The sequence below is a fragment of the Chaetodon trifascialis genome, chromosome 1 (genome assembly GCF_039877785.1).
Source record: "Chaetodon trifascialis isolate fChaTrf1 chromosome 1, fChaTrf1.hap1, whole genome shotgun sequence".
Taxonomy (NCBI): Eukaryota; Metazoa; Chordata; class Actinopteri; order Chaetodontiformes; family Chaetodontidae; genus Chaetodon; species Chaetodon trifascialis.
This window is the reverse complement of record NC_092056.1, coordinates 2,232,168-2,256,654: the sequence shown is the minus strand read 5'-3', so window position 1 is coordinate 2,256,654 and position 24,487 is coordinate 2,232,168. Positions and strand designations below refer to the sequence as shown.

General features: G+C 44.8%; 2 protein-coding genes across 2 annotated transcripts; one reads left to right on the top strand and one right to left on the bottom strand.

Moving 5' to 3' along the window:
• Positions 1–673: 673 nt before the first annotated feature.
• Positions 674–2,828, bottom strand: LOC139334533 (interleukin-17C-like). The gene is made up of 3 exons (XM_070967488.1): positions 2,795–2,828; positions 2,439–2,695; positions 674–911 (listed from the first exon to the last, which is right to left on the bottom strand). The coding sequence occupies exons 1-3, from the start codon at positions 2,822–2,824 to the stop codon at positions 674–676; spliced, it is 525 nt and encodes a 174-aa protein (XP_070823589.1). The 5' UTR covers positions 2,825–2,828.
• Positions 2,829–19,024: 16,196 nt separating this feature from the next.
• nqo1 (NAD(P)H dehydrogenase, quinone 1) lies at positions 19,025–24,487 on the top strand. Its single transcript, XM_070965011.1, has 7 exons — positions 19,025–19,033; positions 20,706–20,873; positions 21,179–21,309; positions 21,514–21,627; positions 21,958–22,059; positions 23,250–23,564; positions 24,405–24,487. Exons 1-7 carry the CDS (start codon positions 19,030–19,032, stop codon positions 24,408–24,410), a joined length of 840 nt encoding a protein of 279 aa, XP_070821112.1. The 5' UTR covers positions 19,025–19,029; the 3' UTR covers positions 24,411–24,487.

Genomic DNA, 24,487 nt, shown 5'->3' with positions numbered 1-24,487 from the left:
TCAGGAGTTTCTGGACTGTCAGTCAGTTAATGTGGTTGGAAACATGAACCTGCGCATTTTCAGACCTTTCTAAAGTATTTGTAACATTTTACAGACCGAATGATTAATCTCAAAAACAGATGATAGAATAATTGATCATGAAAATGATCCCTCGCTGCAGTAATGCCTGTGTGGACGATTTCATTATCTATCGGACAGTTTGACAGGTCATCTGGACCAGATTCATCCAAAAGATCAAAATATTATTTTTGTTATTTACCTCACTCTTTAAAACCTTTCTTCGACTAACTGGCTGGTCTACAGCCATGCTAGCAGCTCTGTGAGGCAGTGCTTTGAGCTAAATGCTAATGCTAACATAAACATGGCCACAGTGGGAGCTGCACGCTGATCTCCAGCAGATACATGAACACTATTTTAGTTTAACTGCTAAAAGCAAAGTGCAGGTGAGGCTGACGCCATGAGACTTTCAGGTGCAAGTGCTGGACAAATAAAAAAAACTGACATTTTCTACAAACAAACACTTAACTGCGACGAATAACTAGTTACTGACACTAGATGACATAGAAATAGATTAATTTGACGACAAGATACAAGATGGATTATTTAGTTTTGGTTAACTTGGTTAATGAAGAGACAGAGTAAAGCTCTGGTCTCTGGTCTGGTGTCAGTTTGATCATTTTGCATAGTTGGGCACAGCACAAGTGCAGGCCACAGGCACTTTGATAAAATCCTTTGTCAGCACATATTTGTCGGGGTCACGCTGGCACCGAGTCCTCCTCAGGACCTTCAGCTGAGCGTACACCGGCACAGAGTTGTAGCTCAGCTCTTCGCTCTGGTTGATGATGCAGCCCTGACAAAGGCACTTGGCGACGGCGATCTCAAGAGGGATCCTGTCGACGTCTTTATCGAGACTGATGGGAGACAAATGGACATAACAGACATCAGTAACTTACAAAGTCGCTCCAGGGCACTTCAGCGGTGTCCTGGAGGTCAACTGGCACCTCTCCAGCTGCCAGTTGAACTCAGACCAGATACCCTGCTGTCCCCAAGCCAAGCACTAAAGGACTGAACCACCGCCACCCTAAGGAAGCCAGCGGTCACTAATTAGCTGAGATGCATCATCCAATTTTATTCTCCTGCTCCACAAAAACAAATGGTTTCCAGTCAATGGTACAGATACGGATTTTGAATAAACTGCTCTCTGAAACCATCCATAAATGTTGGCATTACGTCGATTTTAACAGCCATATCAAGTCGGTATCAGCCTAACATCACAACAAGCTGCTGCAAGAGTCCCCGAAGACAAAGACAGCTGGACTTTTTTCAGCATCGTCGGGTTTCAGTTTGAACTTCCTGTCACCGTTATGGTGTGGAGAGGGAGGTTTGAGGTCCGGTCTGCAGCCGCTGACACGACCACAAACCGAGCATACAACTCCGGCTTCTATGAGCTCACCTGAAACTCCCAAACCACAGGTACGTTCAGTATGTTGTTTTTCCACATATTAATATTGGATTAAAATGAGCCTTTAACCGATGTGACGCTGCTCTGACAACAGTCTCTCTCTCCACCTCTCTCTCTCTCTCTGTGTCTCTCTCTCTCTGTCTCTCTCTCTCTCTCTCTCTCTGTGTCTCTGTCTCTCTCTCTGTGTCTCTATCTGTGTCTCTCTCTCTCTGTCTCTCTCTGTTAGTGACTCAGTTACCAGGGACTGAGTGGACCTTTAAAGGCCTGTACTGTCACGTGACCCATGTTTTAGGATCTGTCTGACTGAATCAATCACTTAATAAGTAATTAATGAGAGCAGAGAGATGGAAAGTCCGGAGTAAATTTCTGCATATCTGCGTTCGTCTTTGTCTTGGTTGGATGCGTTCAGGTTTTGGACAAAAGGTCAAATTTAATGATTTCAACTTTGAGAAATCCTGATTTGAACTGTTCCCAATATTCTGACGTATTGCAGTAGTGGTAAGTACATTTACTACCTTCAGGTACTGTGCATGAGTACATTTTCTGCTACTTGATACTCTACAAATCAAATGGCCATGTAGTACTTATTGTTGTACTACTTCGCTATTCTGCATAATGTGTACTTTTACTTTAGGAATTTTAAGTATAGTTTGATGCTGATACTTTTCTACTACTCTGCAAAATTTTGAAGGAATGACCTTCACTTGTAAGAGAGTATTACACACTGAAGAGTACTACATTGTGGTACTGCTACTCATACATAGCGAAAAGATCTGAGTATTTCCTTCAACATTATAGTATTGGTACTTTTACTTCAGTCAAAGTTCTGACTACTGCGCCCACCTCTGCAGTATTAGTACTCTTACTAAAGTAACTGGTCTGACTTCCTCCACCTCTCTTGTGATACACAGTTTTTGGGCTCACTCGTGACATCACTGAGCATTTTGTCCCCCCGCGGTCTCCGTCCTTGTCTCACCTGTACCTCCACGGGGACACGGAGCGGTTGCACAGGTCTCCGCGCATTTCCGCGGCGGCCTGTGCGCATGTCCTCGCGTCCCGCGGCGGCTGCAGGTTTTTATGAACCGACAGTTTGTCCCAGTAGCTCCTCTGAAACTTGTCCACACGCTTATTCATCTCGTCTTCGCTGATGCACCTGGAGCCGCCGGCAGAGGAAAAGGAGGATGAGGAAGAGGAGGGCTGGCTGTTGAGGATCAGCAGCGACCAGAGGAACATCTGCAAACACAACGAAACATGTGAAACTGCGGGGAAACTCCGCTCACAGCTGAAAGCGTTCAGTTTCTGTCGACAGCGCTTCCTCTGGCTCACACTCACAAGCACCATCTGCAGACGGAGACTCATCATCCTGAATCCGGACCAGGTTTGACCAGCAGCTCCACCGGATCCGATATATATATAGCATCCATACCTGAAGGCTGATGGAAGCCCCTAGAAAATCCTTGAGGTCACTAACGTTACTTCCTTTGACTGAATCACAGACTAACGTGAGCCCGAGACCCCGCCCCTCTCCTCCGGGAGGTGCGCTTCATCAGTCACACCTTGTACTTGTAACTAAGTACTTGTACTCACGCTGTACTTAAGTACACATTTGAGACAGAATACTTGCACTTTTCTTTTTATGCCGCTTTCTGCTTCTGCTCCACATCTCAGAGGGGAATACAGCACTTTTTACTTCAATTACTGGACATCTTTAGTTTCTTCACAGGTAAGATCTTTGAATATTAATCAAAGAGTTTATAAAATGTGAAAAAACAGAAGTGCCGCTGATGAGGTGAGTCGATTAATCAATTAATCGATTGACAGAAAATGTTGATTGTTTGGACTAAACAAACACTGTGAAGGCGTCACTTTTTTCACTGTTTTCAGGACGTTTCCAAAGCAAACAGTCGGTGGATTCATGGAGGAAATCATCAGCTGATACGCTCAAAGTGAACCAGATGCACGAGTCACAATAATCTACTGAGATGAGACTGAGAAGTCACAGAGGACATGTTACTGCACTGAGGAGGGTTTCCTTTAATACGCGAAGCATATTTTCCTGATTATACTCTCATAGTTTTCCTGAAGTAACACTTTCAATGCAGGACTTTTACTTGTAGTGGTATTAGCACTTGTGGTATAAATACCGCCTGTGTGAGTATACGACGTCGTATTCTGCTGTAATAAAACTATATTGACGATGTTTTCGTGGCAAAGTTTTCTCTGCAGACACTTTGGACTTTGTCACCGTAATGTTCCACCAGTCTAATGATATGCAGAGCTACTCTTTTTTTGGTCTTGATCTATTTAGAGATTTTGGGAGTGAGGTATTAGTACTTTTACAAGTAAAGGATCTGAGCACTTCCTCCATTATCATCTTTGATTGCACACAAGAGGTCAGCTTGTGTATTTGTAGACTGGGTGGAGAGTTTGTGGCTGAATGGGGCTATAAAATAAAGTTCAGAGCGCTTCAGACAGGCAAAGAAAAGCGTGAGAATGATATTTCAAACCAAAAAGATAAAAACACCTGAATAAAAATAAATGAAAAACCACAGGATTTTAAAAATGACATGAAAAGATGAAAAGATTGACAATAGTTCGAGCAGTCGTAGCTTCTTTTGTGATGGCACACATACATGAATAAAAACCCTTTTCCCCTTTGATCTTGGACATAATGTATATTATGATCTGTTATTAGCTTGAACTTAAAGATATTTAAAGTACGAGTGGTTCATGATCCCGAGGCGTTCACAGGCCAGATGGGATATACAATAAAATCCCTCAGAGTCACTTCATTTTATGGGTCAATTACCAGAAAATTAATTGGCAACGATTTTAATGATCGATTAATCATTTTTCTTTAAGCAAAAAATGCTTCTCAAATGGGAATATATGCTGCTTTTCTGTCTCTCAGCGTTCACTAATGAATCTATAACGTAGATGATGAGCAGCTGCAGCCCTCAGCTGGACTGCAGCCTGCAAATACTGGACTTTTACTCCGTAACATTTATGTGACATCTGCAGTTTGCATCCTCTTTACCTCACAATGAGCATATTCTTAAGCTAATATTTGTTTTTTTTTAAATATTCATTACTACTTTTACATGTAACAGAGCATTTCTACTCTGTGGTACCACTTTACCACTAGAAATGTGCTCACTCCCACAAACAATAAATCAGCGTCCAGACACATTTACAGTTTCCTCTTTATCGCATGCTTTCAGGATTTTTTCCACAGAATTTCGTCCACCTCAGCTTTTATTTCTTGTGTGTTTCTTCTATGCTGAATGTGTCATCAGGAGTGTGTTTTCACATGCCATACTTGTGCCCCTTCCTTATCAGATGGCATTCAGAGGCGCTTTGATCGGTGATATGTCTGCTGCCTCAGATCCAGCAGAAATGAAACCATAACACTCTGCAGACCTTGATCCTGAGCCAGAGCGGCCCACACGGCGTGACGACACAGACAATCCTGCTGCGCTGCCTTACTCTGAACTATCTCCTCCCCCTCTGAACCCGGTGCATATATATACGTTTTGCAGCCTATATTTAGAAACCCTTAGTCCTTTGGCTCCTTGTGTCTGTGAACATCTGAATATCCAACACAAACCCCAAAACACAACTTTTCAAACAGTCTGTTAATCATGTGAAGTCACGCCTCGGACGACATGCTCCACATGCTCCATGTGCACATGGATTTCGTAGGTTCCATAGTGGCGCGTGACCGTCATGGAAAGTATAATTTCAGCTTCACAGATGAGCTGACTTCCTGTCTGGATCTTAGGTCTGTCTTTAACGCCTTCGGTCAGGTCAGGTAGGTCAGGTAGGCCGCTCGGTGCATGCCGGGTGTTCAAGGGGATTTTCCAGGAGCTCTACCTGAAACACCTACAGCAGTAAAATCCAAACATCAGTCGTGCCCTTTCATCCACTTTAACAGCCTCTCACAGCCTCAGGTTGCCACAGTCATACCGGCGTGGTGAGTGTATTCAGTACATTCAATTCACCAAACGCACTCTTTTACTGCCTTCACACTGACACTGACCTCGATAATGGGTTTTGGAGGCTACTGTAAAGGTTTTATACCAGAAACGTAACTCAGCCTACTGACTGCCATCAGTATTACAAATCAAAGTCAAAGTGAACTTTATTGTCAACCAAACAATGCAACAGGTGGTTACACAGAGGGTTTCTCCACACTCCACACAACACAACACAACACATAACATAACATAACAGTGCAAACAGTGGATATAAATGTCCTGAGGTTGTTTGATCTGTTTATGTTTTGCTGCATTACTGGTTTTTCTGCAGATTCTCCCAAACACACACACGCACGCACGCACACACACACACGCACGCACGCGCACACACACACCTTTTATCTAGACTGATTTCCTGCACTGATACACACCTGAAATACAAACACCTGTTGGATCAAGCACAAGTCAAACAGGCTGCGGTGACTCCTGGATGCTTCTAACATGGAACTTTTTGTCAAATGCCCCGAGGTGGAGAGACTTCCGGGGACATTTCCAGTCATCCTGCATGTGCCGAGGCGGCATCTTCCAGCAGAGGAAGTGTTTCCTTTATACTGACACCCACCAACAGGAATGAATCCCACCTGTTTTCCTCTGCAGCTCCTCGCCTCCACCTTTAATATGAGCTGAAACAGTCCGAGGCCTCGTGCCGTCCAGGGCGTAGGTTTGACTTCAGCCTGTGTTTTACGCTACAGTCTTCCTCACAAGCTGCACAGCGGAAGGGAAGCTTGTGTGTCGCCTCACAGGTAAAATCCAGAGCATAAAAGACTGAGTAGTAGTTACGCAGCATGAACAAAAGGTGACTCAGATTTTAACATTTTGACGGAGGGTTTGGGAGCTGTGCAGTAAGAGGTCGCTAGTAGGAACCCTGTACGTTGGAGGAAAGAGCGCTACATCAAAGAAAATGCTTTTGATAAGATAAGATAACACTTTACTCCCCTGTTGTGGACCAGGACTTTCTGATGCCTGCCAGACTGCAAACAGTTACAGTTACGTGGACCTTGGCTGGCTCTTACTTTAGCTCGCATAGCTGACATTCCTGGACATGTTTCTCAGCAAAGATCAGTCATGCTAGTGGTATGATGCAATGTCACAGCAGTCTCCTCCCCGTCAGTATAAATGTTCACTGCCTGCATTTAGACTCACAGAGTGAGATCATTGGCCGAGCTGGCTCGCCCTCCTGTTTTTTCACCAGATGACTCAGCTTCTGTGTCAAGTATTCAATCATCTGATGCAACGGCTATGCAACATTAGCTGCCTGCCATCTGCTCTGTGGAACTTTTTTTACCTGGATGTTGTCCCTCTAATGTTGCTATGACAACAGTCTGTTTGTTTTCCCCCAAAAAGACAGACTGACAATGAAACCTGTGAAGTAAAGCAGATCAACTTGTAGCTGAGCTGAGAAAGGAAATTCCAGCTGTCAACAACACTCAAGTTTAATCACCTATTTCCTTAATTCAGTGATCGGTGTGGAATTTGTTTGCTTGAATTGGTGGTGATTTCAGAGAGACAAATGTCAAACTTTCGGCAGCTGTGGCACCCTAACCCTGTGTGTGAGGTGCAATGAAGGCGAAACAATGAGGAAACAACAGGCTTAATGATGAGAAAGAGAAAAAAACTGGCCTATAGAAGCCAGGTGCACAATAGGTCCAATGGCCCCGCCCATCTCTACCTGCAGGTAAGCTGCAAAGGAAAAAACCCAAGACGGGAGGAGGAGGAGGAGGAGGAGGAGGAGGAGGAGCATCAACAGACTGAGACAACACACAAACCTCTCAAACAGTGACGCTTCATATCACTGGGACTAAGTTCTGTTGGCTGTAATTACTTTTATTGTTCCAATGCAAGTTGGTTTTCATGGACCTTTGGTTTCTTTAAAATGGTCTTTGGTTTTTGGGAAACAACCTTGAAATCAGACAAAAAAAAGCAGGAAATGTTACAATGGTGTTTACGGAGAAGGTCTGTTGTTTCTGTGCTAACACACCCAACAACGTGTATGAGTCCACAAATGTGAATGGATGAGAGAAATTTTCCATCCACTGGAACATCCATCATAATACTACTGCTACTACTAATACTACTGCAGCTACTACTACTACTACTACTACTACTACTACTACTAATAATAATAATAATAATAATAACAATAATAATAATAATAATAATAATAATAAAAACTTTATTTAAAAAGACATCAGCACAGAGGAGGTAACAACCATAAAATGAACTGAACCAGGTCAAATAAAGAGGAACAGAAACAGAATAAATAAAACATATCAAACATTTCCAAAAGCTGTCCTGAAAACAAAGGTTTTAAGAGGAGTTTTCAAAGACGTCTGAGACATAGCGTTTGGGAGTTCAGGAGGCAGAGAGGTCCATAGTTTGGTGTCTCCAATAAAAAGCCTGATCGCCCTCAGTCAGAAACCAGGATCTGAGAGGAACCAGCAGGGCTCACCCGGGGGTCTTAATGGTCCAGAGGGAAAATACCAGGACACAACATGCAACCAGGTAAAAATATAATGTACAGCATCTTCAAGTTAGCCTGCACGAAGTCACAGGTCATCTGTAAACTGCAGTGTTTCCAGGAAATGGGCGATACGGCCAAAAAATAAAATCCTGATTTTTTTCAAGCTTGACGACAAATTTCAAATTTTTCCGTTTCTTTTTTTTTTTTTCTATTAAAATGCAGGAAAGAGTAAAACATGATCGAAACATCAGATTTTTTTAGGACTGTGAGGCTGTGCTGACGCACACACACAAGAGGCAAATGTCAGCATGCTAACATGCTCACGGCGACAGTTGTAATAATACATTTTATTTAGAAGCCCCTTTCAAAACACTCAAGGACACTTTACAGGGTGGGTAAAAACACAAGCAAAATACACAGAATAAATAAGAGCACAATAATTAAAGTTTGTGATTTGAAGTTAAAAACAAGCTAAAAGGAGAAGTGAAATTAAGGAGAGGAAGCAGTCTGGAACAGATGAGTTTTCAGTCTGGATTTGAAGATGAAGCGACTGAAAGCTCTGCTCCCCATAGTGCTGAGACGGGCGGAGGGCACAGAGAAGTGAAGATCTGAGGGAGCGAGAGGGGGTGGCAATGGAGATGAGGTCAGATAGATATGGGGGGCGAGGTTGTGGATGGCCTTAAATGTATACAGCAGGATTTTGAAAGTGATTCGAAATTTGACCGGGAGCCAGTGAAGCTGCTGCAGGATGGGAGTCATATGGTGCGAGGAGGGGGTCTGGTAATAATGCGGGCTGCAGAGTTTTGAACCAGTTGAAGATTTTGGACGGACTTGTGAGGGACACCGAAAAGGAGTGAATTACAGTAGTCAAGGTGGGAGGTGACAAGGCTGTGAACCAGGATGGCAGTGGTGTGAGGGGTGAGAGAGGGGCGGAGACGATTGATGTTACGTAGATGGAAATAGGCAAACTGGGTAAAGCTATTGATGTGAGAGTGGGAAGATAGTGAGCTGTCGAGGATGACACCCAGACTCTTAACCTGAGGGGAGGGGGAAACTGTGGAGCTGTCAAGGTTGAGGGAGAAACTGTCGGTTTTGGATAGGGTTGATTTAGTGCCAATGAAAAGAAGTTCTGTCTTATTACTGTTGAGTTTAAGGAAGTTGGAGGTGAACCAGGATTTGATCTCAGAGAGACAGAGGGTGAGGGAAGAGGGCGGGAGAGTGGAGGTTGGTTTACTGGAAAGATAGAGCTGGGTGTCATCCGCGAAGCAGTGGAAATGGATACCAAATTTACGGAAGATATTGCCAAGAGGGAGAAGATAAATGATGAAGGGACGGGTGTGCCCCAGGGCTCTGTCCTGGGGCACACCAGAAGAGACGGGGGAGGGCTGGGAAGTGAAGGATTTGAGCTGGATGAACTGAGTGCGGCCTGTGAGGTAGGAGTGAAACCAGTGCAGGGGGGTGATGGTGATGCCTATGGAGGAAAGTCTGTTGAGGAGAATGGGGTGAGAAACGGTGTTGAAGGCCGCACTCAGGTCGAGGAAGATGAGGATGGAGAGTAAACCAGAGTCAGCTGCCATGAGGATGTCGTTGGTGATTTTATGAAGGCCGTTTCTGTGCTGTGACGGGGACGGAAACCAGACTGGAATTGCTCATAAAGACTCTTTTTGGTGAGATGGGAGTGGAGTTCAGAAGCAACAGTTTTTTGTAAAATTTTGGAGATGAAAGGAAGGTGAGAAATGGGGCGGAGGTTATTGAAGTCACTGGGGTCTGATCCAGGTTTCTTGAGAATGGGACTCACAGCTGCATGGGATGGGATCAAGCACACATGAAGATTGTTTTGACTTGGTGATGAAGTCGGAGATTTCTGAGGAATGAGGAAGAACAAAAGTGGAGAATGGTTGACAGGATGGGAGAGGTTCAGAGGAAGGGGAGGGTGAGGTGAAGGAGGCCAAATGTTATCAGCTGATAACTACGACCAGCAAACAACCAGCAGATCCAAAGCACACACGATGAGCCCAAGTCACTCTAATGTTTATATGTGATTGATTGAACCTCGAGCAGATGCTTGAGATGAAAACATGATGTGTGGCAAAGATTTGGTTCGATCATTGAACTTTCTGATGACATCGTACCGCCACACACAGCGTATGCCAACACATTCACACCAGTCAACGGTAAGACGACCAGCTGATCGCAGAGTTCAAGATGTACGTTAAGTTATAAAACTATTTGCTCAAATGTAGGCAGGTGATCGCCAGCACACGGTGTGAATGAATGCAACACATTCCCACTTCCTGTGCTGGCAGGAAATGAAAAGTTAAAACAACAGTTTGACTCAGCCAACCATTGACAGTTCAGTGTAGTTCAGCTTGACGACAGTGTTGTGCTGAAGTTAGTTGTTTCCCGTTTGAGCGTGAGAATCTCGCCCTCCCAAGTGCTTCATGATGCTTAACCTACAAATCCTCCAGTCTTGTATCCAGACTAGACTCCCGCTGCTTAAAGGGTCACTTCACACAAATGAAAAGAAAAACAAACATATGTTTACATTTACTCCTGATATCAGGTAACGTGGTGTTTATTTGCTATGTTTGGACATACAGACTCTACAGCACAGACTATAAATTAAAGTTTTGGTCACTATAAATTAGAAAAAACTCATAATTTTTTTTTTTTTAAATCATGACTTTTAAGATGTATTTTCAGATGTGATGAAAACACGTATTTGCAGATGCATCAGACAGATTTCTTTGTCTTCCAGCCTCAAGTGTTCTGCAGTAGCAAACAATACAAGTATCCTAAAGAAATAACTATTGAATGAATATACGTACATGTCGCGGATGATTATGTACAGTATATGCATGAATGCATGTCTATGTAGATTATATACAGTGTGCAGGATTTACATGACAATGGCAGTGTGTGGTGACATGTACAGGTTAAAAACTGCACATTAAAATATTTAAAATATATAGTCTATAATGGAGGTGAGTGTATGTTCGGTGTTACTCTGTCATTGACACTGTGTGCCTGATTTAACTGTCCACCGGCCTGCAGGATGACCCTGTTCTTGTGGGTGGTTGCTTTGGCTTACAGAGCTCTGCGGCGCCCACCAGAGGGGAGAAGTAGGAACAGGTGAGTCAGGTGACTGGGACAGGTGTGAGGGTCTGCGCAGGTGGGTGGGTGGATGCAGTGGTGGTGCAGGGGGCTGGAGGAGGGAAAGTGGCTGAAGGGAGCGAGACGCAGACTGGGATAACAGGACTGAAGCAGAAGCTGTGACAAACATAGTAGATAAATACGTTGTCGTTAGAGTTTCGGACATACTGAGCATTCATCAATGACTAGCCCAGGACCCCTACCAAGCAGTCATATCCACAGCGAATATGTGCAGATTGACAGTTTTTATGGATCTCATGTTTATCTTTTTACAAAAAAGCAGTGGAAAGTATATATTTTTCTCAGTATACCTGCGTGTCAACACTACCTATACATATCTGCTGAATACCTGCACTTTATATAGTCTGCGATTTACAAAATCAGTAATTAGTTAAAGATATTTAAAAATGGCAGACAATGTTTTGAAATGTTATTAAATCCTACATATTGTTCCTCCACAGATATGTGTGTGCTTTAATGACGTGCTTGTGCAGCTTATAAAACATGTGCACACTTTATGAAATAAAATAAATGTCACCTGTCGGCTCCTTAATGTGACAGCGATGACAATGAAATACTTTAGATTCATGCAGGTCTGATTCACAGTGCGAGTATTTGTGCATTACTTGATCTTATTCTTATGTCTAGTGGACTGGTGGCTAATCTGTCTGTCAAATAAAATACAGAGCTGAAATAGCTAGTTGGTTGATGGACGAGTTGATTAGCAGAAAAATAATCACCTATATTGCTACTAAATTCATAATTTTTGGCACTAAGCAATAACAGTGTGAGTCTGCAGCCATGCTAGAGGCTGTGCTTAGACTCTGAGGTGTTTGTTGTTGAAATGACATTCCTCAGCTTTGGGCGTTAGGGAAGCTGGAAACAGGCGTCCTGGTTGCTAAGCTGTGGGTCCAGTTAGGTCACGCAGAGACCACCAGACGCTGAGCAGTCAGGAACACCAGCGTGTGTGCGTCATCATCACAAACGGAGAATCCCCTCTCATGACTCACACCAGGTTACAGCAGGGTGGAGCGAAAGCACGAAAAGGAAAGCCAAACATGACAGTGAGGGAAGCAGGCACGTACGGTTTGTTGTTCTTCTGTTGTTCAAGGTGAGGAAAATTGGCTGCAACCGTGACTGAACAGGAAAACATCAGGAAGCTCCTTCAGCTTCTAATCAGCATGAAGTCAGTGCAGATAGGATGAAGTCACATCTTAGCAACTATAATACAGTAACTAATCCCAGTTTGGCTCCGTTACCTCACTGTCTTAGAGTTAGAGTTAAAACCAGTTTGTTCTCAGTGAGTTCAATGGACAAACTGGTCTGGGTCTCACCCCAGTTTGTGCCTCTTCTGTCTTAACATTCAGGTCACAGAAGTAACCGTCGTGTGGTCTAGAAGATACTGAAGCGGCGAGGTCTGAAAAACCCACGAGCTCATCTAAAAACTGTCGCTCTGAAGGTTCTTCAGGACGTGGTTAGACGTACGTATGAAAGCGAGCATTCGTACGCGCTTCAGCTGCATTCACGTGGATGTGATATCTCAAGAACGCCCTGAAGGAATTTCTTCAAATCTTGAGAATTTAAATGGTTATTATGACTTTATTCAGCACCATCTCTCAGGATCAGAAGGCAGACTGTGACCATATTTCACATCTGCTCACGTGCTGACTTGGTGGCTCTAATCTTTGGCGTCCACCTTCAAACTGTGCTGATGGTTCAGATCTTCTGTGCTGCAGGTTGAACTTGTGTGTGAAGCGTCAACGTTTTAGTTTGCAGCTTCTTTGTAGCAACATCCATATCTGAAGCATTGGTTGAGCTGATATTGATCTTCAGGTGACCGTCGTCTATCAACAACCATTTAAAGCTGATTACCAAATCAGCCTACTACCACCTGAAAAATATAACCAGAATCAAGGGATGTCTGTCCAAAGAAAAACTTGTTCATGCACTCATTTTCAGTAGGTTGGACTATTGCAATGGAGTCTTTACTGGCCTAAACGAAAAATCAATTAGGCAACTACAGCTGATCCAAAATGCTGCTGCACGAGTCCTTACAAACAGCAGAAAAATGGACCATATCACACCAGTCCTCAGATCACTACACTGGCTTCCTGTGAGTCAAAGAATAGACTTTAAAATCTTACTGTTGGTCTACAAAGCATTAAATGGTCTAGGACCAAAATATATTCTAGATTTATTGACTCCATATGAAGCATCCAGACCCCTCAGGTCATCAGGGACAGGTCTATTGTGTGTTCCCAGAATCAGAACCAAGTGAAGCAGCTTTCAGTTATTATGCTCCTCACCTGTGGAACATTCTCCCTGCACACCTGAGGTCTGCACCACCTGTCAGCTCATTTAAATCAGGCTTGAAAACATTATTATTTGCTAAAGCTTTTACTTAAAGTAAATATATCTGCTCAATGATTTTAATCATTCTAGATGCTGAACTATTGTCATTTACTGGCTTCTGTTCTCTTCTAATCTTCTGATCTAATTCATTCATTCAGTGAATGGAGAGTGCTGCAGTGGGCGCATTACTTTAATTACCCAGTTTATCTGAAGCAGGTTTTGGAGCTGCACGCTTCAGTTTATTTACAACATCTCTGATCACCTTTGTAATATCTTCCTGTGAAACACTGAAGGAAGATCTCCTCATTGTTACGCTCCTACAGACCTGTCCTCTCCTTGTGTGTCTCCTTGCCCTTTTCCTGGTGTTACTGTTGTCTGTCTGTTCTCCCCTGTCTGCGCCCAGTCAGCCCCGCCCCCTCAGGGGCTCACCTGAGACACATGTTCCTGATTAAGCACAGTACTTAAGTAGAGAGCTCTCTCCTACCTGTGCTGGATTATTCCTCTGTCCATGGCGGTCTCTGGTTGTTCCCAGTGTGTGCACTGCGCTTCGTTATCTCGTCTCCTCGTGGAGTTTGCTAATGCTAACTGTCCTTAAACTGCCGCTAACAGTGCGCTCCTGTGTCACAGTGTCTACCTGCCGCTTCAGTGCGTGCCTTCCCTTTGTTCTCTCCCACTCCTTTTGAGTTTATTGTTAATAAATTCTCCTTTATCAGATTTCTGTTTCCTTGAGTACAAGGAAAACAGATCTATCAGGCAAAAGCCCAACACTCATGGCTGTGCTCACTCTCCATTCTGTTTTCAATAAAAAAATCTGTTTTTGTGCACAGTCCTGCTCTGTAAAACGCAAACAAACACATTATTCCAGCTGATCAGCAACAGCTGTGCAACATCTCAGAGTTCATCAGGGATTCATTTGTTTTTTCATGGAAAGTCAGACGGAGTTTACAGGCCTCTGGCGATGCAGCGACAGTGAAAACATCACACGCACTGCGCACGGGTAGTCATCTTATTAACTCGACAAGCTGATAATAACACGCTGAGTGCTGGGATGTAATTAAGTGCATTTACTCAAGGACTGTGCTTAACGACAAATGTGAAGGACTTGTACTTGTGCTTTTTACTTCACTACATGTATCTGACACTTTCAGTTAAGACATACTCACACTGATGACCTTCCATTAGTAATCATCTGAGTTGAGAATGTATGAATGTGTTATTTCCTTTCACTTCGCAGTGCAGCCAACCAGAAATTTAGGCTACAGGTGACAGAAGTCCTGAGAAGCACTGACTGTGAAGCTGGCACAGATTTCACTCCGAATAAAAGCAAATGATGTTAGAGGGAAATAATGAGATCCAGTAACACGACAGGATCAGACTCTCTGCTGTGTACTGGGGAAAATTTTGTCTTAATCCCTCCAGTGTGTCTCTCAGGCTGCTGCTTGTCTGGATCACCAGCTGGGCCTGCAGGGCACACAGCAAAACAAAGCTGTCACAACTGAGGCGCATGAAGTGGAAACAGGCAGGACGGACGCACATGTTCAGCCTGAGCTGCGTGGACGCTCTTGAAAACAGTGCTGTGCATAATTTGGTCGGTCCTGGGCGCACTTGTTTTTATCTTTGTGCAGGTGATGACAGGAAACAATCAGGTCAGATGTAACCCACCCCCGAGTTTGTGCGCCTCGCCTGAGGTTCAAGAGGAGCCGCGTTTTCAGGGATATAACCATAAACGTAACCATAAATAAACGGAGAGCGTCTCCAAAGACATCCATGGTTTGGGCCTCCTTATCACAACACATCGCAGAGTACGCCAGAGCCCACCGGTTACATTTGGTCAAAGTCAATCTCTTTGAGTTCAGAGCAGATTGTGGTCTGATCTGTCAGATCTGGGTTCCTGGAAATCAAGCTGGGAGGCTCATCACCTGCTGGGATCGTTGGATCGTTTTCAGTGGATCCTTTCACTCAATAAAAGACCTGACAGAGGCATGTGGACTGCAGCGTAATTTAATTCATTTGTATTTTAACCCATTTTGTTCAGCTGGGTTGCACATCTGTCCACTGAACAAGACACAGGCCTGTTTTTTAAAACAGGGTTTTTCCTCTTCATCCTCCTTCATCCACACAAACAGTGTTTAAAAAAAAAAATCTCTGTCATCATCAGCCAGAGACTCAGTTTCTCAGATGCAGGTGGACTGCTGAGTCTTGACCTGAGGTGTTGCCCTCCTGAGTTGTACCAGGTGCTTGTGAAACCGTTGTTGTGAATTCACTGCTGCATTGGACTGCGTGCGCTGCATTGCTCTGCTTGCGCCTGGCTGGTTTGTCCTTGGGGTGGTCAAAAGTCCATCAAAGGCCATCATGGGACCCTAACGGCTCACATGAGGGCCGGGTGGGTCAACGACTCACATGTGACCTCAATTACTCCCAAGGTGTGAACGATGCGGGAGGATAAGTGCCTGGGTTGTTGGATGAGAGGCGTCTTTGAGCTGTTAGCAGGTCCACCACTGACTGCAGGACCCTGTGAGCTCCTCAGGCGGCTTCATTTAAAGATTGAAATTCGAGAAAAGTAAGAAATTAGAAAGTTTTTTGCTTCTTTCTCCCACCTCTCATGGTCTTCAGCCCACACATTACATAGGAGCTCTCCAGACTTGCCATCCTCCATCCATCCACCAGATGGCCTCAGACATCAGTCCATCCGTCCGACTCCTACATCCACCTGCTCACCTGTCCCTCATTCCCCAATTCCCTCGTTCGTCAGCTTCTATTTGATTTGCCTGCAAGCTGTGTTTTCTTTATACCATCAAAATCACTGAACTGGTCCCGTCTACCTCGTACACCCCTGAGGTTTATACTGTGACCCTGTGGAGGGGCCCGACCCCTTGTTTGGGAACAGCTGGAACCACTACCCAAACCACAGTTAGGCTGTTTTGGTGGAGTGCAGACTCATCTCATTCGTCCGAGAGGAGGATGCTGACTCAGCTACGGACTATCTTGGACAACGTCTCACACCCACTTCCTGATGCTGGTCTGGCAAAACTCAGGACTGAACGCCACAGGACATCTGTACAACTCCTCCCTCTGAATGGCCCCTGGACTTTTCACTGATACTGACACATATTTGACCAAATTCAACTTTGCACATCCTTCTGTATACGCTCTGTTTATTTTTTCTCAGTATATATATTTTATTTTATATTTTGTTGTATATTTGTTTTATATACATTCTTTGTTTCTTATATTTTGTTAATATATATATATATATTTTCTTTTCTTTTCTTTTCTTTTCTTTTCTTTTCTTTTCTTTTCTTATTCTAATCCTATTCTTTGAGCATTTCCCCTCGGGGATCAATAAAGGAATTCTGATTCTGATGTTGTCTATTTAGATGACATCATATTTTATTCTCGTCCTCATTTTTTTATCCCTCACCTTGAACATTTTTGAAAGCTTTCATACAGAAATAAAACTTTTGATGTGGAGGAAGTTTAAATCAACTTTCCAGTCATTTCTCTGGATTCTGTTCAGCCCTCGGCCCTGAGGCCTCAGATACAACACCGTGTCCTCTGTAATGGTTGTGGTTGGAAAATGAACATCACACATTACATCTGTGCTGTGCTGTGCTGTGCTGTGCTGTGCTGTGCTGTGCTGTGCTGTGCTGTGCTGTGCTGTGCTGGTCCATTCTAATCCAGTGGCTGGCTGGTTCATTGGATTCCTTGTACTGGGACTGACCCTGGACGGACTCCTTTCAGCGTTAGTGCAGCAGACTCGTGAAATCTCTTACAATGTGACCTAAAACTGAATCCTCTGACCCTCCTAGACTGTGCAGAGTGTACTGAATAACTGTCCATTACCTGCCTGTAGCTGCTCTAAATGATCTTATTTGTTGATTTTGTGTATTTGTATTTTCCACAGTGTCATTTCAGCATTATTAGAAATGACAAAATGATTACTCCAAGAATATAAATAAAGGTCAAGTCACATTTTTTTCCCACAGATTCTGTAATCTGGAATGCAGATGGAGTATTTTCACATTAGTGTAACAGTGCTTTTATTAAATTAAAGAGTGGAGTACACACTTTGCATTTGACCGGCTGGTCTGTTGATGCTCTGCACACAGAGACATCACGAGCTCTGGCCTGTGGGCTGAGCAGCTAAAACCTTGCCGTCAGGCAGGTAATCTGAGCAACTCTCACCACGGGGTTCAGACAGTTGACAGAAAGTGTCCAGGTAACATTCCTGTCACATTCCTGTCCGTCGAGTGTCAGCATGCCCAGGGCGTGTCTGATCCACTGCCAGATACCTCTGCATGGTGGCTGAAAACATGTCTGCTGCACTGCAGAGACATGTGTCCATTTGGGTCCTAATGAGAGAAAGTGTGTCTGCGATCGATTGGGAAGCTGCGTTAAAAGCTGCATATTCAGCTGCACGCAGTTTAGATTTTCTCGCTCATATGACCGAAAGCCTGAAGCAGAAGATACTGGAACAGTAAACACAGCGAAAAGAGAAACCGTGGCTGAAGCTGAGATCTGATCAGGCTTCAGTGTGTAAATTCATCTGTGATGTAAAGCTGAAGACTTTTGTCAAACTAAAAAACACCGGGCAGCAGGTCTCACAGGCGTTACCATGGCAACACGGTCAGCAGGTGTTTTCCAGAGCTCAAAGATGAATTACCTGCACTGTTTTAATCCGCTGTTTGATTTTTCAATATTTGTGATGAACAGTAAATGAGTGGACGTCAGGACATAAATGAGTGATGACAGTGAAAAAACCTGTAAACAGGTGAGAACAGATCACCTGTCCGGCCGGCCTCCCCTCAGATCATCACTGCGTCACAGCAGAAAAGTGTGTGAAAAGTCGTCTCTCCTCTCCGGCTGACAGTCAGTCGTGAAAGCCTGTTTGGAGAGAGAGTGGCGACGGGTGACATTAACCTCGGGGACTTGACCAAACAGCTCAGACTTCACGAAACTGACGCCTTTCCCCACTTTTCTTCTAACGAGGTGAAATTAAGTCGGATTAAAGAGTTTATTAAGCCACATGACCCTGACGGATAATCCCTTGAAAGTGACCCAAACATTCTTTTCCAGGCCAAATGAAACCAATCTGATTCACCTGCACCAGTGAGCCCACAGCCTGACACACACACACACACACACACACACACACACACACACACACACACACACACACACACAGGTAGACACACACACACACACACACACACACACAGACGCACACACACATCCACAGACGCACACGCCTGGAGACACACACCCACAGGCACAGACACACACACACACGCACACTCACACACACGCACACACACGCACACACACTCACACACACACACACACACACCTCCCTTTACAAACAGTGAATTAAACCGGTCGTACAGTTTGACAGCACAGTTTTTTTTGCTTCCTCCAGACTGTAGTCGTGACTGACTTGCAGACACATTTGCTCCATCTGATATCCAATCTAACCATGATTCTCACGCAAAGAAGGCCACAGCGTCTATAAGAGCCGCGGCGCCCCCAGGAACCAGGTCTACAGCGCAGACGGAGGCAGACACAGCATGGGTAAGAGCGACTCACTGCTTTCACTTCTGAGGAATCTGTTTCTCTGCAGCTCTGACACACAAACCAAATCTGTTTCACGACTCTTTGAAGTCCACAGAGTTGGCATCAGGATACTTAATCACACCAGACTTTTGGACTAAATCACTTGTTTTCACTTCATGTGAAACATCAACAGATTTCGTCACAAAACAGTGAGCAGCTCAAAGCTTAAAAACTAATGATACAAATACATTAAATGATAACTTTAAACGTGTGAACGGCATCTAAAAGGACAAAGAGTCCGTGTAACAGCACTGAAAAGGATCTGAGCTCCTGACTTTTCAGCCTGTCGTGTTCAGCGGCTGACGCCCGGCGTGTCGCCTCGTCAGACATGTTTCACAGCTCTGAAAATCATCCTTTAATCTGCAGCTGTGTGTCAGGTGGATCATCCACAGAGAGACACTGTTACTCCTGCTGCTCCACTGTTTGCCGGGAGGATCATGACGTAGATTATCTTAAAATCAAACCGGCTCCACAGGAGGACTCGGAGCTCGTGTCTCCCTCAGACGCTGCCTCTCGTTTTTCTTCATTCCTAAAGAAAAACAACTTTTCCAGAACAGAAGCTTATTTCAAACCACACTTCTCACTGAAACATCTGGATGCTAAAACATGAAAAACAAGGAATGGCACCACCTTAAAACAGGCTGTAACAAAGACAACACTTTGTGAATGAACCGAGAGGACAGCTTATGTCTGAGTCATGCTGAGATACTTACATTTGATGAATGATTTACCAGCATCTGTAAATGCAGACACACTTCAGAGAGTGTGAAACTCTGAATTGATCACTTATTAAAAAGTCAGATCCATTGATCTTTATCAGTGAAAATGAGAACAAACAATCAAAACAATGTTTTCACAACCTGGCAACACAAAAGTCGATCTTATTAATAGATTAAAAAAAAAAAAAAAAAACTATGACGCATCAGCAAAACATTTTTAACCACTTCAGTGGTCCACACTGGATATGCCACTGTTTCACTGTAACTGTTGGATGGATTGCCATGAAATGCTGAACAGATGTTCGTGTTTCCCTCAGGATGAATGTTTGTGTCTATTCCTGATCCTCTGACTTGTCATCTAGCGCCACCATCAGGCCAGCGCTATCACTTGTGCAATCGTTTGACAGTCCTGCACTGCAGGCTTGAGGCGATGCTTAAGCGCTGCTCTGCTTCAGAAACGCCTCACAGGGCTGCAGACTCTTTCCTGAGGGAGATTCATGAGGAAGAGTAAAACATGTACATTACACTGTACAATGTACTTTAAACAGCATGCAAATGTTTTTCCTCAGTGTAACACGAACAAAAATGTCACTTTTAAAATCTTGTACCGGGTGTGTGTGTGTGTGTGTGTGTGTGTGTGTGTGTGTGTGTCCATGTATTCCTTATGTTGTGGGGACATATATCTGTTTAGGGACTCGCCTTCCTTATGGGGACAAAATGCAGGTCCACATAATGTCAATCATTACATTTTAGGCTGAACACTAACACACACAGTAAGTAGTGTTATGTAGTGGTTATGGTTATAGTTTGGGTAAGCCTCCAGGAAATGAATATAAGTCTGTTTAATGTCTCCACAAAGTGATGAAAACCTAACATACGCGCGTGTGTGTGTGTGCGTGCGTGTGAGACAGCTCAGAAGACAGTCCTGATCGTTTACGCCCACCAGAGTGTCGGTTCGTTCAACGAGGCGGCGCTCAATGTGGCGATGAAGGAGTTGGTGAAACAGGGTTACAAGGTCATCGTGTCCGACCTGTACGCCATGAACTTCAGAGCCAGCACCACGCAGGAAGACATCATCGGTGAGCTCCCGCTCTCTTTTAATAGTCAGTCAGCGAAAAGTCAGTCAGTGAAAAATCATCTGCCTTCAGTCCTCTCTGTAGCTGCTGTGGAAGATCTGAAGCATTTTTAGGCTGAAGTGCTCAACATGTCCCACATCTTTCCTAAAACAGCTCACTTATCGAACGTTACACAAGCAAGAGGAAATAGAGCATCTGTTGGGGACTATTTTCAGCAGTGGGTTGATATATGTTCGGTGCTGCAGTGAGTGTTTGTGGCAGCAGGACGCTGTGTGTGTAGATACATTCAGTGTCGGTGTTGTGTTCAGGTGATCTGAAGAAACCGGAGCTTTTCCAGTATGGAGAGGAGACCATGCACGCCTGGCTGGAGGGGCGCCTCAGTGACGACATCTTAGCCGAGCAGCAGAAAGTACAGGAGGCTGAGCTCATCATCTTCCAGGTCAGAGGTCACGATATCGGTCGTTCGTTTACAGTCGTAACCGCAGGTCGGAGGACAAAGGTGACAGAAACTCAAGTACATGTCACTAAGAACAGAGGCTCAGCAGAGTGTGTTATGTGTGTAAGCAATGACAGAAAGTAAAGACGGGAATTAAAACAACAAAATATCAAACACATGTATCAGTGCGACATGTTGTGTCTCCAGTTTCCTTTGTACTGGTTCAGCGTGCCTGCCATCATGAAGGGCTGGATGGACCGAGTGCTGACACAAGGCTTCGCTTTCTCCCTGCAGAAAATGTACAATAACGGTATATTCAAGGTCAGTGTCTCTCAGCTGGATGGTACAAACAAACAGAGTCAGTGTGGTGGTAAACACTGCAGTATTCAGTCAAGATTATCTCAGTTTGAAGGCAGTGCGTGTGTTGGAATGGCTTTTGGGTGAAATAATAATTAAGTCATTACAATCTCTGTTTTACAAGCTTGAAATTCTTCTGTTATCAGCATCACTGCTTCTGTAGTTCCTGCTCTCTGCCTCTGTGAGGCAGTATAGTCAAACGACTGTCACTCCAGGTGGCAGTAACATGCAGTTATTCTCTCCACATGTTAACAGCTGTATGAACGCTTGTGTTTTTGTCGTGTTTGCTTGAAGAACAAGAAAGCAATGCTGTCCTTCACGACTGGAGCGACGCAGACCATGTTCCGGCCGGATGGTATCAATGGAGACATCAACGTCACACTGTGGCCTCTACAGGTGGGGGATGAGACACGGATCCACGTGTACCCGACTGGGAATCAGGAAGAAGTCATCTGCTGCCTGCTGTTCTTGTTCTGTTCCTCTACAGCATTAAAAAATAACACAGAGAGAAATATGCCATCACAGCAAACACAAAGCTATCATCAAAAATTCATTTATGAGGACACACACAGTGCTGTGGTGTCCGCAGTTTGGAAAAAATAGCAGCATGAAAACAGTGGCATCAGTTTAATAGATATATATATTTTTTTTATTCTTTACAACTACTTTGTCCAGACTGGCAGACCTACTGTGCAGTGGTGTCTTTAATCACATCACTCTTTAGCTGCGGCACTAACTGCAGATGGAGGGCAGGAAGTGATTTTCTGCAGAGGAAGCACTATAACACACACTCAAAATGTTTTGCGTCATTTACATCGCTCAGATCGATCAAACCAAGAACCAGGAGGAGCTTTTATTGAGTACAAGAAGTTGTTCTTCATAAGCATGAAAAATGCAAAAAAATTGACCGAAAAGCTGCCAATCAGTCGGCTAATGGTGGAAATGGTTTAATATTAGCTATTACTTTTAATCTATGGTGATAGATTTAAAGTAATCTATCAACTAACACTTGTTAAATCAGCGTTAACAGTTTCACATAAGACAGCTGAATGTAAATAACGTATTCTGTCTTGTTGATGATCAACATCTTTAGTGGCAGTTCACTGGACCGTTGTGAGCAGTTAGCCTAGCAAACAACCGTAATGTAAACATCAACATTCAGCACCCTGAATGTTTGCTGCTCGGTTAATCCACAGGACAATAAAAGCCACACATCCTTTAAAAAACCACAGTCATCCCGGAGTACTTTGGTACCGAGGTTGTGGACTCGACCGCTTTCAAGGAAGTTGTTTGCCTCCAGATTTTTGTCTGCTTTCTTTTGTTTTCTAGAGCAGAACGACGTCTGAATAAGCAGCTAATTGAACTTTCAGTTCAGCTGAAAAATCTCTTCATAACCTGAGAGTCGCAGCCAGCATATGTTCTGATTTCCTGTTTAAACCTTTCTCTCATAATTTCATTTTAACCAGCCCAGTAAGAGCTTTCCTTTATCTCGTCCACGGCGGTTTTCACTTCCTGCCCTCCATCTGAATTTAACGTCACATGACCACAAACAGCCTGTTACAACGTGTGTCTCTTGTTTCTTTCAGAACGGCACTCTGCACTTCTGTGGATTTCAGGTTTTTGCCCCGCAGATCTTCTGGAGTCCGGCTCACTGCTCCCCCGACATGCGAACCGCAATGCTTGATGGGTGGCAAGCCCGACTTAAAGGACTGCTGGAAGAGAAGCCTTTGACCTTTGCCCCCTGTGAGCTCTTTGACCTCAGCTTTGAGGGGGGGTTCATGCTGTGTCCCAAGGTGAAGAAGGAGCAAGAGTCGCAGCCCTACGGCCTCACCACGGGACACCATCTGGGGAAACCGCTGCCGCCTGACAACCAGATCTCAGCTGAGGCATCTGGTGACCAGGTGAAGAAGGAGCAAGAGTCGCAGCCCTACGGCCTCACCACGGGACACCATCTGGGGAAACCGCTGGGGAAACCCCTGCCGCCTGACAACCAGATCTCAGCTGAGGCATCTGGTGACCAGGTGAAGAAGGGGCAAGAGTCGCAGCCCTACGGCCTCACCACGGGACACCATCTGGGGAAACCGCTGGGGAAACCCCTGCCGCCTGACAACCAGATCTCAGCTGAGGCATCTGGTGACCAGGTGAAGAAGGGGCAAGAGTCGCAGCCCTACGGCCTCACCACGGGACACCATCTGGGGAAACCGCTGGGGAAACCCCTGCCGCCTGACAACCAGATCTCAGCTGAGGCGTCTGGTGACCAGGTGAAGAAGGGGCAAGAGTCGCAGCCCTACGGCCTCACCACGGGACACCATCTGGGGGAACCGCTGGGGAAACCCCTGCCGCCTGACAACCAGATCTCAGCTGAGGCATCTGGTGACCAGGTGAAGAAGGGGCAAGAGTCGCAGCCCTACGGCCTCACCACGGGACACCATCTGGGGAAACCGCTGGGGAAACCCCTGCCGCCTGACAACCAGATCTCAGCTGAGGCATCTGGTGACCAGGTGAAGAAGGGGCAAGAGTCGCAGCCCTACGGCCTCACCACGGGACACCATCTGGGGAAACCGCTGGGGAAACCCCTGCCGCCTGACAACCAGATCTCAGCTGAGGCGTCTGGTGACCAGGTGAAGAAGGGGCAAGAGTCGCAGCCCTACGGCCTCACCACGGGACACCATCTGGGGGAACCGCTGGGGAAACCGCCGCAGCCTGACAACCAGATCTCAGCTGAGGCGTCTGGTGACCAGAACTAGGACCATCTCTTCACTCTGTGCCTTTACACCCATTCAGATATGCTATGACATCACTTTAACGTCTATATATAGGATTT